General features: G+C 51.2%; 5 protein-coding genes across 5 annotated transcripts; 2 read left to right on the top strand and 3 right to left on the bottom strand.

Annotated features, from left to right (window-relative positions):
• Positions 1-646: 646 nt before the first annotated feature.
• H6S33_012011 (uncharacterized protein) lies at positions 647-3,143 on the bottom strand (the record flags this gene model as incomplete). The annotated part of the gene is made up of 4 exons (XM_044843376.1): positions 647-682; positions 744-1,842; positions 1,902-2,861; positions 2,926-3,143. The coding sequence occupies 4 exons, from the start codon at positions 3,141-3,143 to the stop codon at positions 647-649; spliced, it is 2,313 nt and encodes a 770-aa protein (XP_044695679.1).
• Positions 3,144-3,454: 311 nt separating this feature from the next.
• H6S33_012010 (uncharacterized protein) lies at positions 3,455-4,082 on the top strand (the record flags this gene model as incomplete). Its single annotated transcript, XM_044843375.1, has 4 exons — positions 3,455-3,547; positions 3,614-3,670; positions 3,739-3,813; positions 3,888-4,082. The coding sequence occupies 4 exons, from the start codon at positions 3,455-3,457 to the stop codon at positions 4,080-4,082; spliced, it is 420 nt and encodes a 139-aa protein (XP_044695678.1).
• A 1,445-nt stretch (positions 4,083-5,527) lies between these two features.
• On the bottom strand, positions 5,528-6,374 carry H6S33_012009 (uncharacterized protein; the record flags this gene model as incomplete). The annotated part of the gene is made up of 3 exons (XM_044843373.1): positions 5,528-5,818; positions 5,885-6,231; positions 6,308-6,374. 3 exons carry the CDS (start codon positions 6,372-6,374, stop codon positions 5,528-5,530), a joined length of 705 nt encoding a protein of 234 aa, XP_044695677.1.
• A 2,674-nt stretch (positions 6,375-9,048) lies between these two features.
• Positions 9,049-10,399, top strand: H6S33_012008 (uncharacterized protein; the record flags this gene model as incomplete). Its single annotated transcript, XM_044843372.1, has 2 exons — positions 9,049-9,417; positions 9,473-10,399. The coding sequence occupies 2 exons, from the start codon at positions 9,049-9,051 to the stop codon at positions 10,397-10,399; spliced, it is 1,296 nt and encodes a 431-aa protein (XP_044695676.1).
• A 2,255-nt stretch (positions 10,400-12,654) lies between these two features.
• Positions 12,655-15,251, bottom strand: H6S33_012007 (uncharacterized protein; the record flags this gene model as incomplete). The annotated part of the gene is made up of 3 exons (XM_044843371.1): positions 12,655-14,667; positions 14,727-14,951; positions 15,018-15,251. The coding sequence occupies 3 exons, from the start codon at positions 15,249-15,251 to the stop codon at positions 12,655-12,657; spliced, it is 2,472 nt and encodes an 823-aa protein (XP_044695675.1).
• Positions 15,252-16,331: the final 1,080 nt, after the last annotated feature.

The raw sequence follows: 16,331 nt of genomic DNA, 5'->3' as shown, positions 1-16,331 counted from the left end.
TGTCATCTCGCGCAAAGATCTCCACAAGCTACAAGACGAGTCCAATTCAGGCACCAAAGCTTATCTCACAAGCCACAGTGATGTCATACATGGAGAACTTCTCAACCTGAACAAAAACAACTCCAGGAAATAATTGCGGCAGATGCCGGAGTAGAAACAGAAATATATATTGCTAGACCCATTTGGAGTGTTTTCTAGCAAGCTCAAATCGAGGACGACGAAGTTGGTAAACTTTCGGAATAACTAGATATTCGATACCCTTGTCAATTTTTGACTGATGTTCGCAAGGATTTGAACTGCCACACTATGGACCAGAGTCAAATTCTGGCAAAACTGGTGCATATGCACATAACTATATCCCAGAGATGAGACAGAACACAAATACCCAAGACCCCGAGAACTCTACGTTTATAATTCTAGCTCTTCTCCGTACAGTACGTGAAACAAGGGACAAGATAATGCCGATATGGGTATGGCATCGTTGGTAATTGAAAAAGAACACCCGCAGAACACTAGGTTCTAAAAAATTTATATAATACAATAGGTAATGATACACCACTATGAGTAGACGCCATATCCCTTAAAACACAAACTTTTGAAGTTCCCATATAGGGATATCCTGGAAAGCAATCAAGCCTCAGAAGGACTAACCTTCCGCCTCGATGCTCTCATAGGCGTTGCTCTATGTTTCAATTAGCTTTCCACTCTAAACACTCCCCCAAAAAGAAGTAGGAGGCACATACCTTATGCTTCGGAGTAAAGTAGAAATCCTCCGGCGCCTTCCCCAAGAACATCTCCGTAATCTTAATCCAATCTCTATAATCCCCACTCCCCATCAGTGTCTCCAAGTCGCTCCTCCCCTTCCACTGCGGCGGGCGATCCTGGATCTTCGGCGGCAAGCTCTCCAAGATCCCCAGCGGCACATAGCGACACGAAAAGCCCAAATACTCCAGCAGAAACCTCCTCGTCGTCGCGACCCCCAGCTCGTCCGCGCCCCAGTACTCAAGCCCGTAGCGCGCAAAGTCGGCCACATACCCCAGCCGCTCCGTCGCCGACTTATCCAGGTACTGGCCGGTAGTGATCTCCTCGAAGATCCACGGCTTGATCAGCGCGCCGCGCGCAATCATCACGGAGTCCACGCCAGACTGCTCGATGCCGTTGTAGTAGTCGATGTGCGAGTAGCAGTCGCCGTTGCCGACGAGGTAGACGGAGAGCTTCTCGCGCCCCTCCTTCTCGGCGGCAGTGTCGGCCGCGGCGTTGGACGTCTCCTTCAAGCTCTTGATCAGCGCCGCGGTCTCCGCGATGTAGCCCCAGTCCGCGGAGCGCGTGTAGCGCTGCTGTCTGCTCCGCCCGTGCAGCGTGATGACCTGTACGCATCCCTTGTCGTAGACCTTCTGTACGAGCTTCTGCGCTGTGGGATGGCCGTCCTTGCAGCCCATGCGCACCTTGACGGTGATGGGTGTTTCGCCGCTGACGTAGTTCATGCCGGAGAGCATTCTTAGGAGTTTGCTCTGGCTGTCGAGGAGCGCGGAGCCGCCGCCCTGCTTGTAGACGAGGTCGATGGGGCAGCCGCAGTTGAGGTCGACGAGTGAGAGGCCGTGGCGCGGGGAGGAGGCGCTGGGGAAGAGGGTGCAGAGGGCTTCGGTGGCGCGGATCACGGCGTCAGGGCGGGTGCCGCAGATTTGGGCGCCGAAGTGAGGGAGCTCCGAGGAGTGCGCTTTGAGGAGGGCCCATTCGGGCTTGTGGCCTTGGAGGAGGGGGAGGGTCATGGCCATTTCGGAGTAGGTGAGTGCGGCGCCGAGGGAGGAGCAGAGGCGTCGGAAGGGCATGTTACCGGTGGTTCTGCATGGAAATGTTAGCATTTTGATATAAGATATTTAGAGGACGAGAGTGAGGCTCACGTTAAGGGTGCGAGGAGGGGGGTCTCGCGGCCGATGTAGAGCTTGCGCTTCTCTTCGGCCCGGACGGGCTCTTCGACGTATGAAGCCCGGCCCTCCAGGATATCGCCATTTGAATCGCGCTCCTTCTTCTGCTCATCGATGAATGCGTTGTAGACCTTGCTCTTGGGAAGGGGGAATTGGTTCTTCCTCAGTGTAATTTTTACACTCATGGGGACGTTGTTTATGCACTCCCCATACGGATCATCAAACCCGCCAACCCTAACCTCCTTCTCCCAATCCTGTGGTCTATCATCATTAGCACCCTTGATGACCTTTGAGTTGGCGATCTTCTGCTTCATCTGCTCCGCCATGGAGGTTTCATAGGCCTTCCTCCGCTCCTCATCGATCACGAGCATGAGCTCCCCATCCTCCTCCTTGCTGTGCGATCTAAGCCATCTACAGCGCCAACCACTTGCACACCATCCGCGCTTCTCCCATACCGGGCAGACACCCTCAATGTCCTCCTTCTTGCTCTTAAGATAGTCCCTAAGCACATGTGTATAAGCGCACAACTGCCTCGCCGGGGGTGCCGCTGTCTCCTCCTCCCCCTCCTTCTTCTCACCAGCCTCCTTCTGCTCCTCTACCTTCTCGGGAGCTTCCTGCTCCTGACCCTTATTACCCCCTCTCCCCTTCCCTCTACCCTTCCCGCGCTTCTCAGCAGCATTATTCCACCGCGCATTAGTGCTGCCCGCAAACTCGCACGCCGCACTCGCAAACAGGCTCTCGCGCTGCAGCAGCACAAAGCTGTTGCACAACTTGACGTCCTCCTTTGCGAAGTGGAACTTGCGCGCCTTGTTCTGGCCGCGATCACGTCTCTTGCCGCGGTCGCGGTCGTCGCCGCCCTCGTGGCGGGCGGCTTCGGCGTTGTCGTCGTTGGCGACGGTGGATGGGTCGATGCGTGGGGCGGAGAGCACGAGAAATCTGCAATTGAGGTCAGTTACCGCCGTTTCAGAGAGAGGAGAGTAGGGGAGGAGGGGGGACGGACTCGGGCTTGACGGCAGCCACGCCGGCGCGCGGGTCGGTGCGGGTCTTCTTTGCCACTGGCTGCTCGGAGGTTGAGGCTGCAGTGGTGGTGCCGGTGAGTGTGGGCTCCGTCACTTTTTCGATGGGCGCTGGCTTCTCCTCGAGGTGCTCGGCGGAGCGCTTCGCCGTTGCGGGTTCAGCGATGGTGGTGGCGGCGGGTGTTAACTCTTGTGATGACATGGCTGTGGGGTATTTGTTGCGTGAAGAGGAAGGAAGGGAAGAAAGAGAGGTTTTGGCTGCGAAGAGGAAAAAGGTTCCCTGGAGATGGCGGGCGATAAGCGATAAGATGGATGAGTCAGGCGGGCCGAGTGACGGGCGGTGACGGGCAGCCGTGTTCTAGATCAAGCAGCAGCTTTGACGTCACGGAGCGTTCAGAGAAGAGAGACGGTGGATGTCATGGATAGAGGTCGATCTATAAGAGCTTGATGCCCTCAGGAAGGACATGGCTTTAATTCTTTAATTAACCTCCAATAAAAAGCACATCACCAATCATGGACGCACAAGCACACTGTCTCTGCGGAGAACTCCAATGGACCGCACATTTCTCCAAAGGAAATATGCCAGGCCAGGTTCTGTGCCACTGCGTGAGTCTCTCCACTACTCACCAGAAAGACAGCCAGTCACTGACATATAATATTCCAAACCCTCAGATGCCCTGCAAGATGTTTGGCGGCGGAGAATACACCGTCAACATGATGGTCCCCAAGGTACAACACCAGCAAGCGCCCAACTCCACCCACAAAGACCAAAACTAACGCATCCCCTCGATCGCTAGGCCGACGTTAAGATGACCAAGGGCACCCCCAAAGTCTACACATACACCGGCGAGTCCGGCAACCCCGTCGATTGCGTAGCTCCCCCTCCCTCGCCCCTACTCACACTCCCCCTCAAAGACCCAATCAACAACCTAACCTCCCGACCCAGTTCTACTGCCCCAACTGCACCACGCACGCCTACCACCACGAGAAAGTCCTTGGCGACCGCTACACAATGCACTCGCTCCTCTTCGAAGACGACTTGCTCAAGCAGCGCCCCATCGAGATGGAGCTCTTCGGGAAGCACCGCATGCCCTACCAGCCCGAGATCGCGAAGACGTACGAGGTCACGGATAACTCCTAAGCCCGTCCCGGCGCGCGTTGGGGGTTGGGGGAGGGAGGGAGATAAGGAAACGGTTTCTGCTAGTGGCTGGTTTGTGATGAGGCTCTGTGGAATAATTATTCCATGAAATGTGTGTATGATCTATATTATATATTTATGTAGCGCGGGTTTATAATTAACGTTAACGAGCGCTGGTCAACCCTACCGTATCATACACTAAGTATGATGCGGTATTACTGTGGACCCTGAAAAGTAAAATCTGTATATTAGCTGGAAATGTATGAATATAATTATGGTACGGAATGGAAATATCGGTACTGTTGAATTCGGTGCATGGCTTTGGGCTGTTGGTGATCGAGGTCTCGCTATCTGAGGCCCACTATAGAGAAGGTTGTGGCTCTAAAGGTTCGGATGCAGGAAGATGAGAGTGATGATGGTTGGATTAAGTAAGTGGCCGCAGCTTGACTTATATGTCTTGAAACACATATGCTTCACCGGGTCCGACCACATAGCCGTTGAAATGTGACGTGATTTAACACATATTCTGTTAACCTGCCCCCAAAACGACTCTCATTTTTCGGTCTCGCTCGCAATTGTGCAAGCTACATAGTTGGGGTTGAAGGGAGAAGGTCGGCTGCGTCACGGGTGGTCACTCGGGTTGCATCTCGCCTTGGAACTCACGGTGAAGAGGCCACCACCGTCTCTAGACATCACACAGTGTGATCATTCACTGCTGTAAAAGCATCACATAAACCTTATAGCAGTACTCTTCGAGAATCTAAACTGTGGCCTGGCTAAGTTGCCAGCTTGGCGTCTGTGAAAGCTAACCACCCCACTACCACCACCCCCCACCACAATTTTCAAAAAGACACAATCTCAACTGGCAGCATAGCTCCTGTAGTGTAGTGGTAACACACCCGTCCGTAGATAAACCCGCTCTTCAGCTGAGAAATCCCGACTAGGGTAGCGGAGGTTCGATTCCTCCCAGGGGCTATCTCTTTTTTGGCTTTTGGTTTTCTTGCCGGGGTTGAAGACAAAGAAGACGGACGGATCATCCTCTCCCATAAATATACGTATAAGGTCTCTAGAGTTTACAAGAGAAGAAGGAAAGGGTCCCGGCCTTGTTATTGGTGGCAAGTTATTGCGGTTGTTGTTGCTGACAACATCTTTGACGTTCGGACGTGGTTCCAAACTATCTGTACTTTTGCCTTGGAGCCGTTTTGTTCTTTAAACTGTGTCTATAAAGAGAGCCTTCTCTCTGGTCTCTTCCTTGTTTAAATCATCAGTTCATACAATCAACTTCACTTCATCGGTTCTTTCTGCTCTAAATTTAAAGAATATGTATATATTTATTTCCTCCCAAATAACCCACTCCACTAAATACCTCCTCGCTGTACCACTACCACACCCTCTTCCTACCCTACCCCATACATCCCCCCCTAACATGCAACAACCTAGCTAACTATCTACAAAGTACCATTCACAACCGCCGCCGAGTGGTATCTCGCCAAATAGCCATATGCCGTCAAGTACTTATCAAAGTAAGGAAGCAACTCCGGTGTCCCCGGGGTGTTCCTCCAATCCCTCATCAAATCTATCGCAACCGCAAAGTTGCCCATGAGCGTGACACCGGCCTTGGCCATACGGTCATTTGCTTCTGCCGCCAGTCTCTCGTTGAAGGTTCCGCTGGCATCCGTGTTGGCGAAGACCTCGTATCCCTCCTCGCGCAGGGACATTGCTAGGAAGGCTGTGCATACCTATTGTGCCGGCCATATATGTTAGCGTCAGCTCAACAAACTGGAGGAAAGACTCTAGCTACGCACCTCGGTGACAATCCCGCCAAGGATAATCTGCGTCCTATTTGCAGCCCTCACAGCGTCTCTAAACTCCTCGTTGTCCCACGCGTTGACCTCGCCGTTACGTTTAATGAGTGGTGCGCCAGGGTGCATATCAAGGATTTCCTGCGGGAGAGGCCCGTTGGGGCCTGTCTCGGCGCTGGTGGTGAGGACCGTGGGGAGGCTAAAAACATTTCCGAGGGCAGAGTGGGCGAGGATGTTGTTTTTGAACTGGTCAGGGGAGAAGTCGCGGACGAGCTGGAAGAGGCCGAGTTGGTGGTCGACGACCAGGAGCATGGCTTTGTCTTTGTCGATGCGGGTGAAGGTTTGGTCGACTGTGGGAGGGGGCGAGGAGATGTTAGTATTTTGAGATGGGGAGGGGAGTGGGAGGGAGGGAGGGAAGGAGTGTACCGGTTGTGGCCGCGAGGGCAGAGGTGAGGAGGAGGAGGACGGTGGGGAGGGATTTGAAGAACTGCATTGTGAGTACTGATTTGGTGCTGGTATTGGTATCGAAGCTAATCTTGGGGAAAGGAGAGAGGCTCTTGAGCTGTAGAACTGAAGAGTGCCAGAGAGCTGATGAGTGAGGTGAAGAAAGAAAAAGCCTTCTCCACGGTGGGAATCGTCAATATTTATATTGAACCCATCTCTCTCTGAGAAGCACCCAAAAATCCATAACTACGACAAATTGTCTTCTTCGGGTAATTAGAAAGGCCAATCCTCCGCGGACAACAATTACGAGATAGATCTTAAGCATCGAGTAAGTATACTGCATTGATATTGAGGTTAATAACCCGGTAAACATTGGCTCTGCCTGCAGATATCGTTTTTGGGACCGCTTTCAAAACCTGACAAAATCATTACTATGCATATATCGATGCGGCAGCAGATGACAACTAATCATTGACACTCGATTGCGGCGACGACTTCCAGGCTAGAGTGAAGGCGCAGTATGCAGCTCAATCTAACTATCCCATCCCGCCAGAGAGGTATCTTCTTTCTAGTGAAAGGTCTCGATCCCGTCCCTGTGATGGGTCGAGGTGTTTTGATTGGTGGCTGATAATTGAGTACAAAGCTCATGCTAATACAACTGCTTAATTGCACGGCCAGCGGCCCCCACCAATAACAACCTCTCAATTATTTTATTGACACCGTCATTGCCATATAACCATTGATTACTGAGCTTTGTCTGCCAGATAGACTTCCTGGCTTGTTCCATCTGCGCTGAGTTGTTAACCAAGTTATTCCACCAGATGTATGATTTGCTTATGCCACTTGAATAACCCTGATGTAATCCAGCGAAAAATCTACCACAGTGGCTTTTCAACCCTTACTACACATGCGCATTTCTGTGTCAGCGACCACTGCTGTCGTTCCGTCGTCCATTTAGAAGTGCATACCCGGAGGCTCCGGATAGCATGCAGCACCCGCCCGCATACAAAAGTACCTGAGGTACTGTACCCCCTCCCCACTAGTATCAAAGTAGATATTGTGGTAGATCGTACCCCAAATTACTGCGGCGTAAACACTTGAATCTTACTCGCCAACAACCGGATTATAGAGTTTGAGTTTTTTTGGCAGGTAGAGGCAGGTTGATTATGTTGATCCTGGTCAGCAAGCTGCAGTTGTTTACCTCAGGCTGGCTGCCAAGATGCACCGATTACTGAGCGAGCATAAGCGATCGATAATTATTATCAAGCCTTTCAAATTTTAATTAAGGCCCCGAAACGAACATAGGTACTCCGATCGGCATCGTGCTTTTCTTGCATCTTGGAATAAAAAGAGCCTCTCGTATATGCAGGACCCTAGCCGTGTTCAATTGGTTAATAGTAGCCGGAGAAAGACCTGAAAAGTCCGCCGGATAGGTACTTATGTAGAGTATGCCCTAGAATAGAATAAGGCAAAGAGATAGGTAATGTCTCGTGCCCGGATTTCTTCCCATTGGGTGATGCTGCTGGTTGGAGAAAGCTTGTTCCAAGGTATGAATGCTGTCCAGTGCATGATAAGTTTACGCCGCAGGCAGCTTTGAGTCACGGGTAGAGTACAGAGAGTCCCCTCAACTCAAGACACCTCTCTGCTAGAGTACAGAGGCTATTTCCCGCCTTGCCCGAGCGGAGAAATGCTCTACGTTATCTTAGGCCTAATCGAACACCTATAACCAATGGTCGCTCCGCCAAAGTTGGATGGGCCAGCTAGTCTTGTTTAACCAAACCACCAAGCGAACGCCGGAATCGAGTGACCCCTCATGATGTCCTGCTGAGTCTCTCTCTCTCCAAGCCCCACCAACCAAGATCAACTGGGTAGATACCGCCAATTGTCGAAAGGTGAGCCCTGTTCCAATTCCAAAATCCATGCTGTCTGGTTGGTTCCTTCGCACGGTCTCGCTGCTGCCTATCGATCTGTACTTTTTGCTTTAAACACAGGCTCTTAAATATTTCGAGATGGGATCGCTTAGCCCTCTCCCTGGAGGTTTCAACAGATTCCCTCAATTCGCAAGGGCTTGGAGTCGAGGGGAGGGAGCGGAGGAGAAAGAGAAGATGTGAAGCCAACTCAACACAGGCAGTTCGAGAAGCGGGTGAGAGTCTGTGTCGCTTGGCCCCAAGCAAAAGTGATGACGTCATGTGACAGCCCAACGCAGGGCCAAAGTGCTAAACCTCGGTCCACAAACTACACCACTGGCCGTAGCGTCCAGCCAGCTGCTACTTCACGGACAGAGCGGATGGGAATAAGAAGATTCATTTACTTTGCAGGGCTCTGTCAGCTGTGGCTGTGGCTGTCAGCTTCCAAGCTCAGAGCTGCCTGTCCTGACCCCCAGTAAACAGCAGAGCACTGAAATAGAGATGTCCATCAGATGACCGACCCACCCGTGATGTGTCGTGAAGCCGAGTCCGGGCCGATGCCTGGGGGAGCGGAGCAATCACATGTCACCGCCGTGTCTCGCTTTAAGCCGGCATTCGGTGCACGATTGTGGGGAAGGGCGTTCTTGGCAATGCAATAACAACAATTCCTCAGCTTCTCTCCCCGATCTCTCTCACATTCACAACTCCTCTCGTCACGTCCCCCAAAAGTGAAGAGCAGTTTAGATATACCCCCCCATTCTCTTCGTAGTAGTAGTACCATTACCTCCCTGAAAACCCCCACACACAATAGCTACCATGGCCGCCCTCCGCACAGCTCTCCCCCGCGTCCTCCGCCGGCCGGCTACAGCAGCAGCTCTTGCCAGGCCAGGAATAGCCCCATTAGTTTCGAGGCGTCACTACTCCGAGATCAACCCCACGCCCATCTTCCACCTCACCGAGACCGAAGAGATGCTCAAGGAGTCCGTCTCCCGCTTCTCAAAGGAGGTGATCCTGCCCAAAGTCCGGGAAATGGACGAGGCCGAGATGATGGACCGGGGAATCGTAGAACAGCTGTTCGAGCAGGGCGTGATGGGCATTGAGATTGAAGAAGAATACGGCGGGTCTGGAATGAGCTTCGGATCAGCGGTTGTAGCGATTGAAGAGCTCGCAAGAGTCGACCCTTCAGTAAGCTCCATTTACCCCCCTCCTCTCCGCCGTAGAACTCAGCTAACACCAGCAGGTCTCCGTCCTCGTCGACGTCCACAACACCCTCGTCAACACCGCCTTCCGAACCTATGGCTCAGCCGCTCTTAAAAAGAAGTACCTCCCCCGCCTCGCCACCGGCACCGTCGGCTCCTTCTGCCTCTCCGAGCCCGCCTCAGGCAGCGACGCCTTCGCCCTCCAAACCAAAGCCGTCAAGTCCTCCTCCGGCGGCTCCTACAAGATCACGGGCCAAAAGATGTGGATCACCAACGCGGCTGAATCCGAGATCTTCATCGTGTTCGCCAACATCGCCCCCGAGCGTGGGTACAAGGGTATCACCGCCCTTATTGTCGAAAAGGGCATGCCCGGCTTCGCCATCGCAAAGAAGGAGAAGAAGCTCGGCATTAAGGCGTCCAGCACGTGCGTACTCACATTCGACGACGTCGAGGTGCCCGCCGAGAACCTGCTAGGCAACGAGGGCGAGGGGTACAAGTACGCAATCTCGCTGCTCAACGAGGGGCGCATCGGCATCGCCGCGCAGATGACTGGTCTCGCCTTGGGTGCGTGGGAGAACGCCGTCAAGTATGTGTGGAATGACCGCAAGCAGTTTGGCAAGTATATTGGCGAGTTCCAGGGGATGCAGTTCCAGATTGCGCAGGCGCGGACAGAGATTGAGGCTGCGCGGGCGCTGGTGTATAACGCTGTGCGCGTGAAGGAGGCGGGCGGGGTGCGTGCGGGTGAGGGGTTCGTGAAGGAGGCAGCGATGGCGAAGCTGTATGCGTCGCAGGTGGCGCAGAGGGTGTCGGGGAGTGCGGTGGAGTGGATGGGCGGGATGGGGTTCGTGAGGGAGGGGCTGGCGGAGAAGTTCTGGAGGGATAGTAAGATTGGCGCCATCTATGAAGGCACGAGCAATATCCAGTTGCAGACGATTGCGAAGTTGCTGCAGAAGGAGTATAAGGTGTAGACTGGTGGATTGCACGGATTGCGCCTGTAGCTATTGTAACCTAATTAGTGTGGTTAGAAAGGCTTGCTTGCTTGGGGTTATGAAGAAGCGTTGCATTTTTATCGGTTTTGCTTGCATTGTGGTTTTTCGTTTGCTTTGTGTGGGCAGGTTATAGTCCGTGGCGTTAGAAATATCATCTTTTTTTTTTGCAAATTTGAGAGAGGTTGAGAGTCGCTGAAGTAGAACACACATATAGTGCTAGTAGATGTTGGTCATTGGCCCCCCCACTCATCAACCTCACCTCAATCGTGCCTGTGATTAACCGTCTAAATGGCACCGACGGCTGGTCAGACGCATCCACTCACCAACTGCCCTTTCCGAGAATGTGAACTCTACCAGCTACAGAAAGAGCTTTGCTAGTCCCAGTCCAACCCAGGTTACCCAGTCAGTTTACCCAGTCCTGTTCAAGCCCACCACCGACTCCTCTAGCCCTGTAGCACTACCAGACCTAACACGCCCGCGCAGCGGTGGGCCGGGACCCCGCCTCTCAGCTCATAACCCAGAAGATCCAAGCTCCAAGCCCCACACCACAAGCCAAACCCATCATGTAAACCCACCGCCAACCACTTCTATATCGAGCTTACCAAGCGGGGCTGGCCGCGGTTGATAGAGGGTAGCATTAGATAGGAAAGAAGCCTTAGCATGATTGTTAGTAATTAGTTGCGAGTACCTGACCTATACTTTAAAGATATAGCCCCCCCCTCCAATTCACTAGCGACAGCTATCCCTTAAGCTATCGCAAAAATGCTGACCTACCAATAAAAAGCAAATTTGGCGTGGCTTTACTAACAGATCCTGTTATCTCTCTTATCAAATAATAGATCTCTCATACAAATCTAATTCCTCTGCTATAGGGGGGTCAGCATCGATAGCTTAAGGGACAGATCGAGAGGGGGTTGTCACTTTTCCGCTTGGCCCTTCTTTTCAGTCTTTCGGTGGGGGGTTCGTTCCCCCCTCCTACCTCTCTCGAGTCCCTATGGACTACCTGTCCCAGCCAGTACTCAAGCCTAGCATCACCCATATATCCCCATACCCACTTCCAATCTTCCTCACTATCCACACTGCCACCAAGCCAACAACCCCCATCACAACCAATCACTCGACATGTTACCACGCTAACCCAATACGGCTAGCCAAGCCAGTGGCCTAGTTAAGCCGAGAGGAATACACATGTGAACGAAGAATCGAAGGATCGCAGGGATCGATCAGGGCGAGGCCGTCTTATTCGTTGTACAGGCACGTAGATGTATGTGTGTCTATGTGTCGTGTGCGTGCGCGTGTGCGTGTGTGTGTATTGAAGTACGAGTAAAAAACATCTTGGCCATGAAGTATCGCCCTCTGTTCCCCCACTGGCTAGCTAGCTAGGCCCCCGGTGGTGGGTTGGGTGCTGGCCAGCTATGGATAGCAGGGCCTAACAACAGACGTGGCACCACATGGTATTTGCTCTGCCTCGATTTCACATGTTCTTCTCCTTCTTCCCACAGTATACCCCTCTCCTCTCCGTCCCCGCATGCCCCACTATGGGTTCTGTAGTCTGAATAATTCCGCTGGAGCTGGTCTTGTTTTGCGAAAGCCCGCAGATGGTGTTTAGCAACGTATTGAGCGGTAAGTTAAGGATGTAGATAGGTACTGTTTTCAGGACGATCTTTGTGAAGAAAAGTAGAAAACCAAGAACATAGAAATGTATTGTATGTACGAACTGATGAGTAGGAACAAGAAGAGGGAGAGAATGTTCCTCTTTATAGGGTACAATTTAGAGAACAAATTTCTCCAAGACAAAAGTACAGATGGTTTGGAACCACGTCCAAACTACATAATGAAACAACAGCCACCACCACCGCAATGATTTGCCACGATTAATAGGCACTGCCCAAAAATTATTTCTCTTTACCCTCTGGATAAATGTGCGTCTTGTGCCATAGATAGACAAAACAGTATGCGAGCACAGAGCCAAAACAAAAGAAAGAAAGGATACAGCTATGCATATAGATAGTAAAGAGATTTCATTCGTACATATATGTAAGATCTGTGATGCGACTTTATACAGCTTCGCCCCGTCCACAATCTCCGCCTCATAATTTAAACAAGAGATAAATAAATAAATAAAAACAGACCTGTAACGCCTTGCTGTACCAGTCATATATCGTGTATCCTACTCTAGTCTAGGATATCCTGTATTGTATCATGCCATGCTACTCAAGAATCAAAAGCAGAAATTACCCCAGCAACCCCTTCAACTCTCCTGCACTCTTTGCTCTTCCTAAACCCACTTTGACCGCCTGGGCCCCGTCGTCCCCAGTTACTGGGGTCATTCGGCCGAACACCATTTCCCATCGGCGGAGTGTGGCGGGTGGGACAGTCCCCCCAGGCGTCGAGGGCGCAGACGCGAGGTGTGTATTCCCAGTTGAAGGAGCCACAGAGGGCACGGACGGACGGGGATGGCTCCTTCTTCTTCGGGGAGTATTCGCCATATGTATATGCTGTATCCCATCCTCGTCGTGAGCACCTTCGCTTTCCGAATATGGGTCAACGAGACTCCATTCATATGTCCCGTCTGCAGACAGAATAGAGCTGGTTTTTATAACTTCTGTCTCTGGTTCTGAATCACCCAGTGAATCTTCCGACGACGACGTGGTTGTTGAGATATTAGTGTCGGCTTCGACATCCTTGACGTTCTCAACATCCTCAGGCTCGAGCTCCTTCGATGGTATGTTGCTAGGAGTGAAAAATATATTATTGTGTCTACTTTCATTCCTCGTGTGAACCGGGGATATTGCCCCGCTCCGCCATCTCCTTGACAGGCTCCGGTCTCGGAGTGGGTGTGTACTCGGATCATGGCTATGCATTCGTCTCCTCATACCACGTTTCTTGCCACGCCCACCCACAACAACGAAGGGCGTTAGAGCACCATTCGTTGTGGACGTAGACGTTCCTGATGCTCCAAGTCCTTTGTCATCACCACTACTAATCCCCCGAAGGTTTCCCATTCGTAAATCCACTTGACTAGGCGAGAACACAACCCTTGTTCTGATTTTATGAATCGCCGTATCCAACGCCAATTCAATAGCACAATGATTCCGAATCCTACTCAGTTTCGGCCAGGTTGCGCGTTCTCCACGTAGTGTTGCTTGAAACATAAACTCTGTCGTCGGATTCTTGAGCATCTTTGGAAAGTCCGCGTATGAAACCTCCGGAAGAATCGTGATATCGCCCGAGTACTTTTGGGACAAGACGGAGCGAGCCTTCGTTAGGCTTGTCTTGAAAATACCCATCTCTGCAAGCATATTCATCCTGTGAAGTACCTCTCCCACTGCCAACTTTACCACCGTTTCACCCCACCCCGCAGCAGAACTTTCGGGTGGAGCGGGGGCGTGATCCGGGGAGATAACAAATTCCTTTGGTAGGAATGGAACAACGTGGGGATTTACTTGACTGACGATGAAGTGGTTCACGTTGAACATCTCCGCAAGTCTTGTCATCGGAAGATCGTTCTCAACGGATCCATCGATCCATCGCTGAGGCGTTGGACTCCAGGGGACTGGAAGACCTGTGTTAGGATCCTTAGAAAGCAGGGACACCGCTGAGAATAGGAAGGGAACAGAACAAGATGCAGCAACAGCGGACCAGATTAGAACATTAGGAGCAGACACATAGTTCAGCAAGCGCGGTAGCTCGTAGACACTAGCACTAGTGACGCAGATATTCAATATTCTCCTGGTTCGGTTGTAGGCTTCTTGAAACGTTATGTCCCCTACCAATTCCCGCATAACTCCTGTCAAGTGCGAGATATCAATCCAAGCACCGATCTTCAAAAATCTTGCAAGTCGGCTTAGAATTGTCTCGGGGTTCTTCCCGTCTTCAAACACATCTAGGTTACCAAACGGGAACTCTTCCAAAATATTTGGTAGCTCATCGTCCGTTCTTGTACACAGCACAGCAGCGACAATAGAACCGGCTGAAGCCCCAGAAATGATTCGCGGAAGCAAGTCTGCCTCCCATAGCGCTTTCATAACCCCAACATGATTCATCCCGAATGTAGCACCACCAGATAACAAGAGAGCTGTACGGCCAAATGCTTGGCGAGTATTGATGAGAGATTCCAGAATCTCGCAACTTGAGGGGGCGTCAGCAGTGACCGGAAGAGAAATAAGTGTGTCGAGTGTTGCTAGGCACGAGTCAATGTATTTCTCTATGAGTCGTTTCGTGCCTGTATGCGAATACTTGTAGAGCTGCACACATAGCAGTATTAGCAAGGAACCCCTGACTAAACTCTCTGTCATGTATATACCCGAATGTTTCCCATTTCACCAAGATTTCGTGACAATGTAGTTCTTATAAGAAAAATCATCCGTCCTATATCACAAGAGAGTCGTGCATCGTCAAGTTGCTTTAGACGCGCCGATATCAAATCGGAATCGTAGTCTGGCGAGCAGGGGTCCGATTTCCATCCTTCGCTCCCTTCTAAATGATCCAACTCTTTCGCCGCCTTTTCCCAATCCGCAAAATTTATCGCCTAGTACAAGTAGTACTTGGTCAGTAAAGTTACCCACAGCAAGCTTTTTGTGGTGGAGAAACACACATTCTTCAAACGCGCACTAGCAAGCTGGTGACGTCTTGTAGCCTCATCTGAGGCAAACACCGACGTCAGTGCAGATGTAGGATCTTTGATGAAGCGAAATAGTGGTGCAAGTGTACTTTCCGACCTGTTACTTGTGGAAGCAAGATCTTGTCCGGCGGGAGTGGTTGTGGCGGCGGCATCCAATGAGCGTCTGTGATTATAAGGCGTAGCAGAGGACGCTGGGAAATACGACATTCTGTATGAGTGATACTTGTAGTGATGTTTGTATATTTGATAATTTCGTTTCCATCACGACAAGTGTAGATAGCAAAGACGTCTGGAACAGAAAGTGAGGCCTCAGACAGTATTTGTAGGATGCTCGGCTGTGGGGAAATCCTGCGGTACGTTGATCAGTATCAAGCTTACCAAGTTCACGATGCTACTAGCTAGCCGGGGCCCCACGCACCCCGCAAAGGCCAGTTTAGTATTGATGCAAAGTACCTCTAGATGGCACGAGGACGCGATTCTAAATCGGTAGTGTGGGGGGGAAGATCTCGGAGAGGAGCTCTCAGCTTTTGGACGGAGAATGTGACTATGGGGGTTAGGTCAAACAGAAACACAGATCTATTGTCCTCCGAGTCCCGAAGCTCTGGGACCTAAAGACTGGAGGTGCCTTGCCGCTATAGCGCTAATACTAATCGTGTGTGCTCCCAACCTCCCCCTCAACTCCATCCTCCCCCTGAGACTCTTAGAATTTACTATGGTACTTCTCAAAGGCTTCCTCTCTCCCTCCTGCTGTTGTTCTTCAATAATATGCAAATTATTTCACTTATTACCTTTCACATGCAATTAGTCGCTTTCAGCGCTCGACCCTTAATTTATTTACTCGAGGTATGACATATGACACTGTGTCGCCGACGTCAGGCGACCCAATATTTAGCTGAACCTTGCAGCTGCAGTATTTTTGGTTGTGGTTGTGGTTGAACTGACCAGTCGCATCTCTTTGCCTGGATCTGATCTGTGAGTATGTACCTGGATCGCGGGGTTGAAGCTTCTGTTTTTTTGCCGAAAAGCCATGCGTCACTATGAAGCGACTAGTAGGTACATACATAAACCAAACATATTCACGACACGTTGGCAGATGCCTCCCTGTAAGGCCCGTAAGGGTTCCATAGTATTCCAAAGAGCACGTGTACAGTATATAAGGGGGACGCATGGAATCTACAGGAAGCACATACAGCCCTGGGCAGACGCATAAAAAGAACTGCGTACCTAATGTGGTTATAATGTCGGTACCTAGTACTTTACATAATCTCCTCTTGACAGCGGGTAGAT

This window comes from Morchella sextelata, assembly GCF_020137385.1.
Source record: "Morchella sextelata strain SCLS chromosome Unknown scls_7, whole genome shotgun sequence".
Lineage (NCBI taxonomy): Eukaryota > Fungi > Ascomycota > Pezizomycetes > Pezizales > Morchellaceae > Morchella > Morchella sextelata.
Note: the sequence above shows the minus strand (reverse complement) of the source record. Positions and strands in the feature narration are given on the sequence as shown.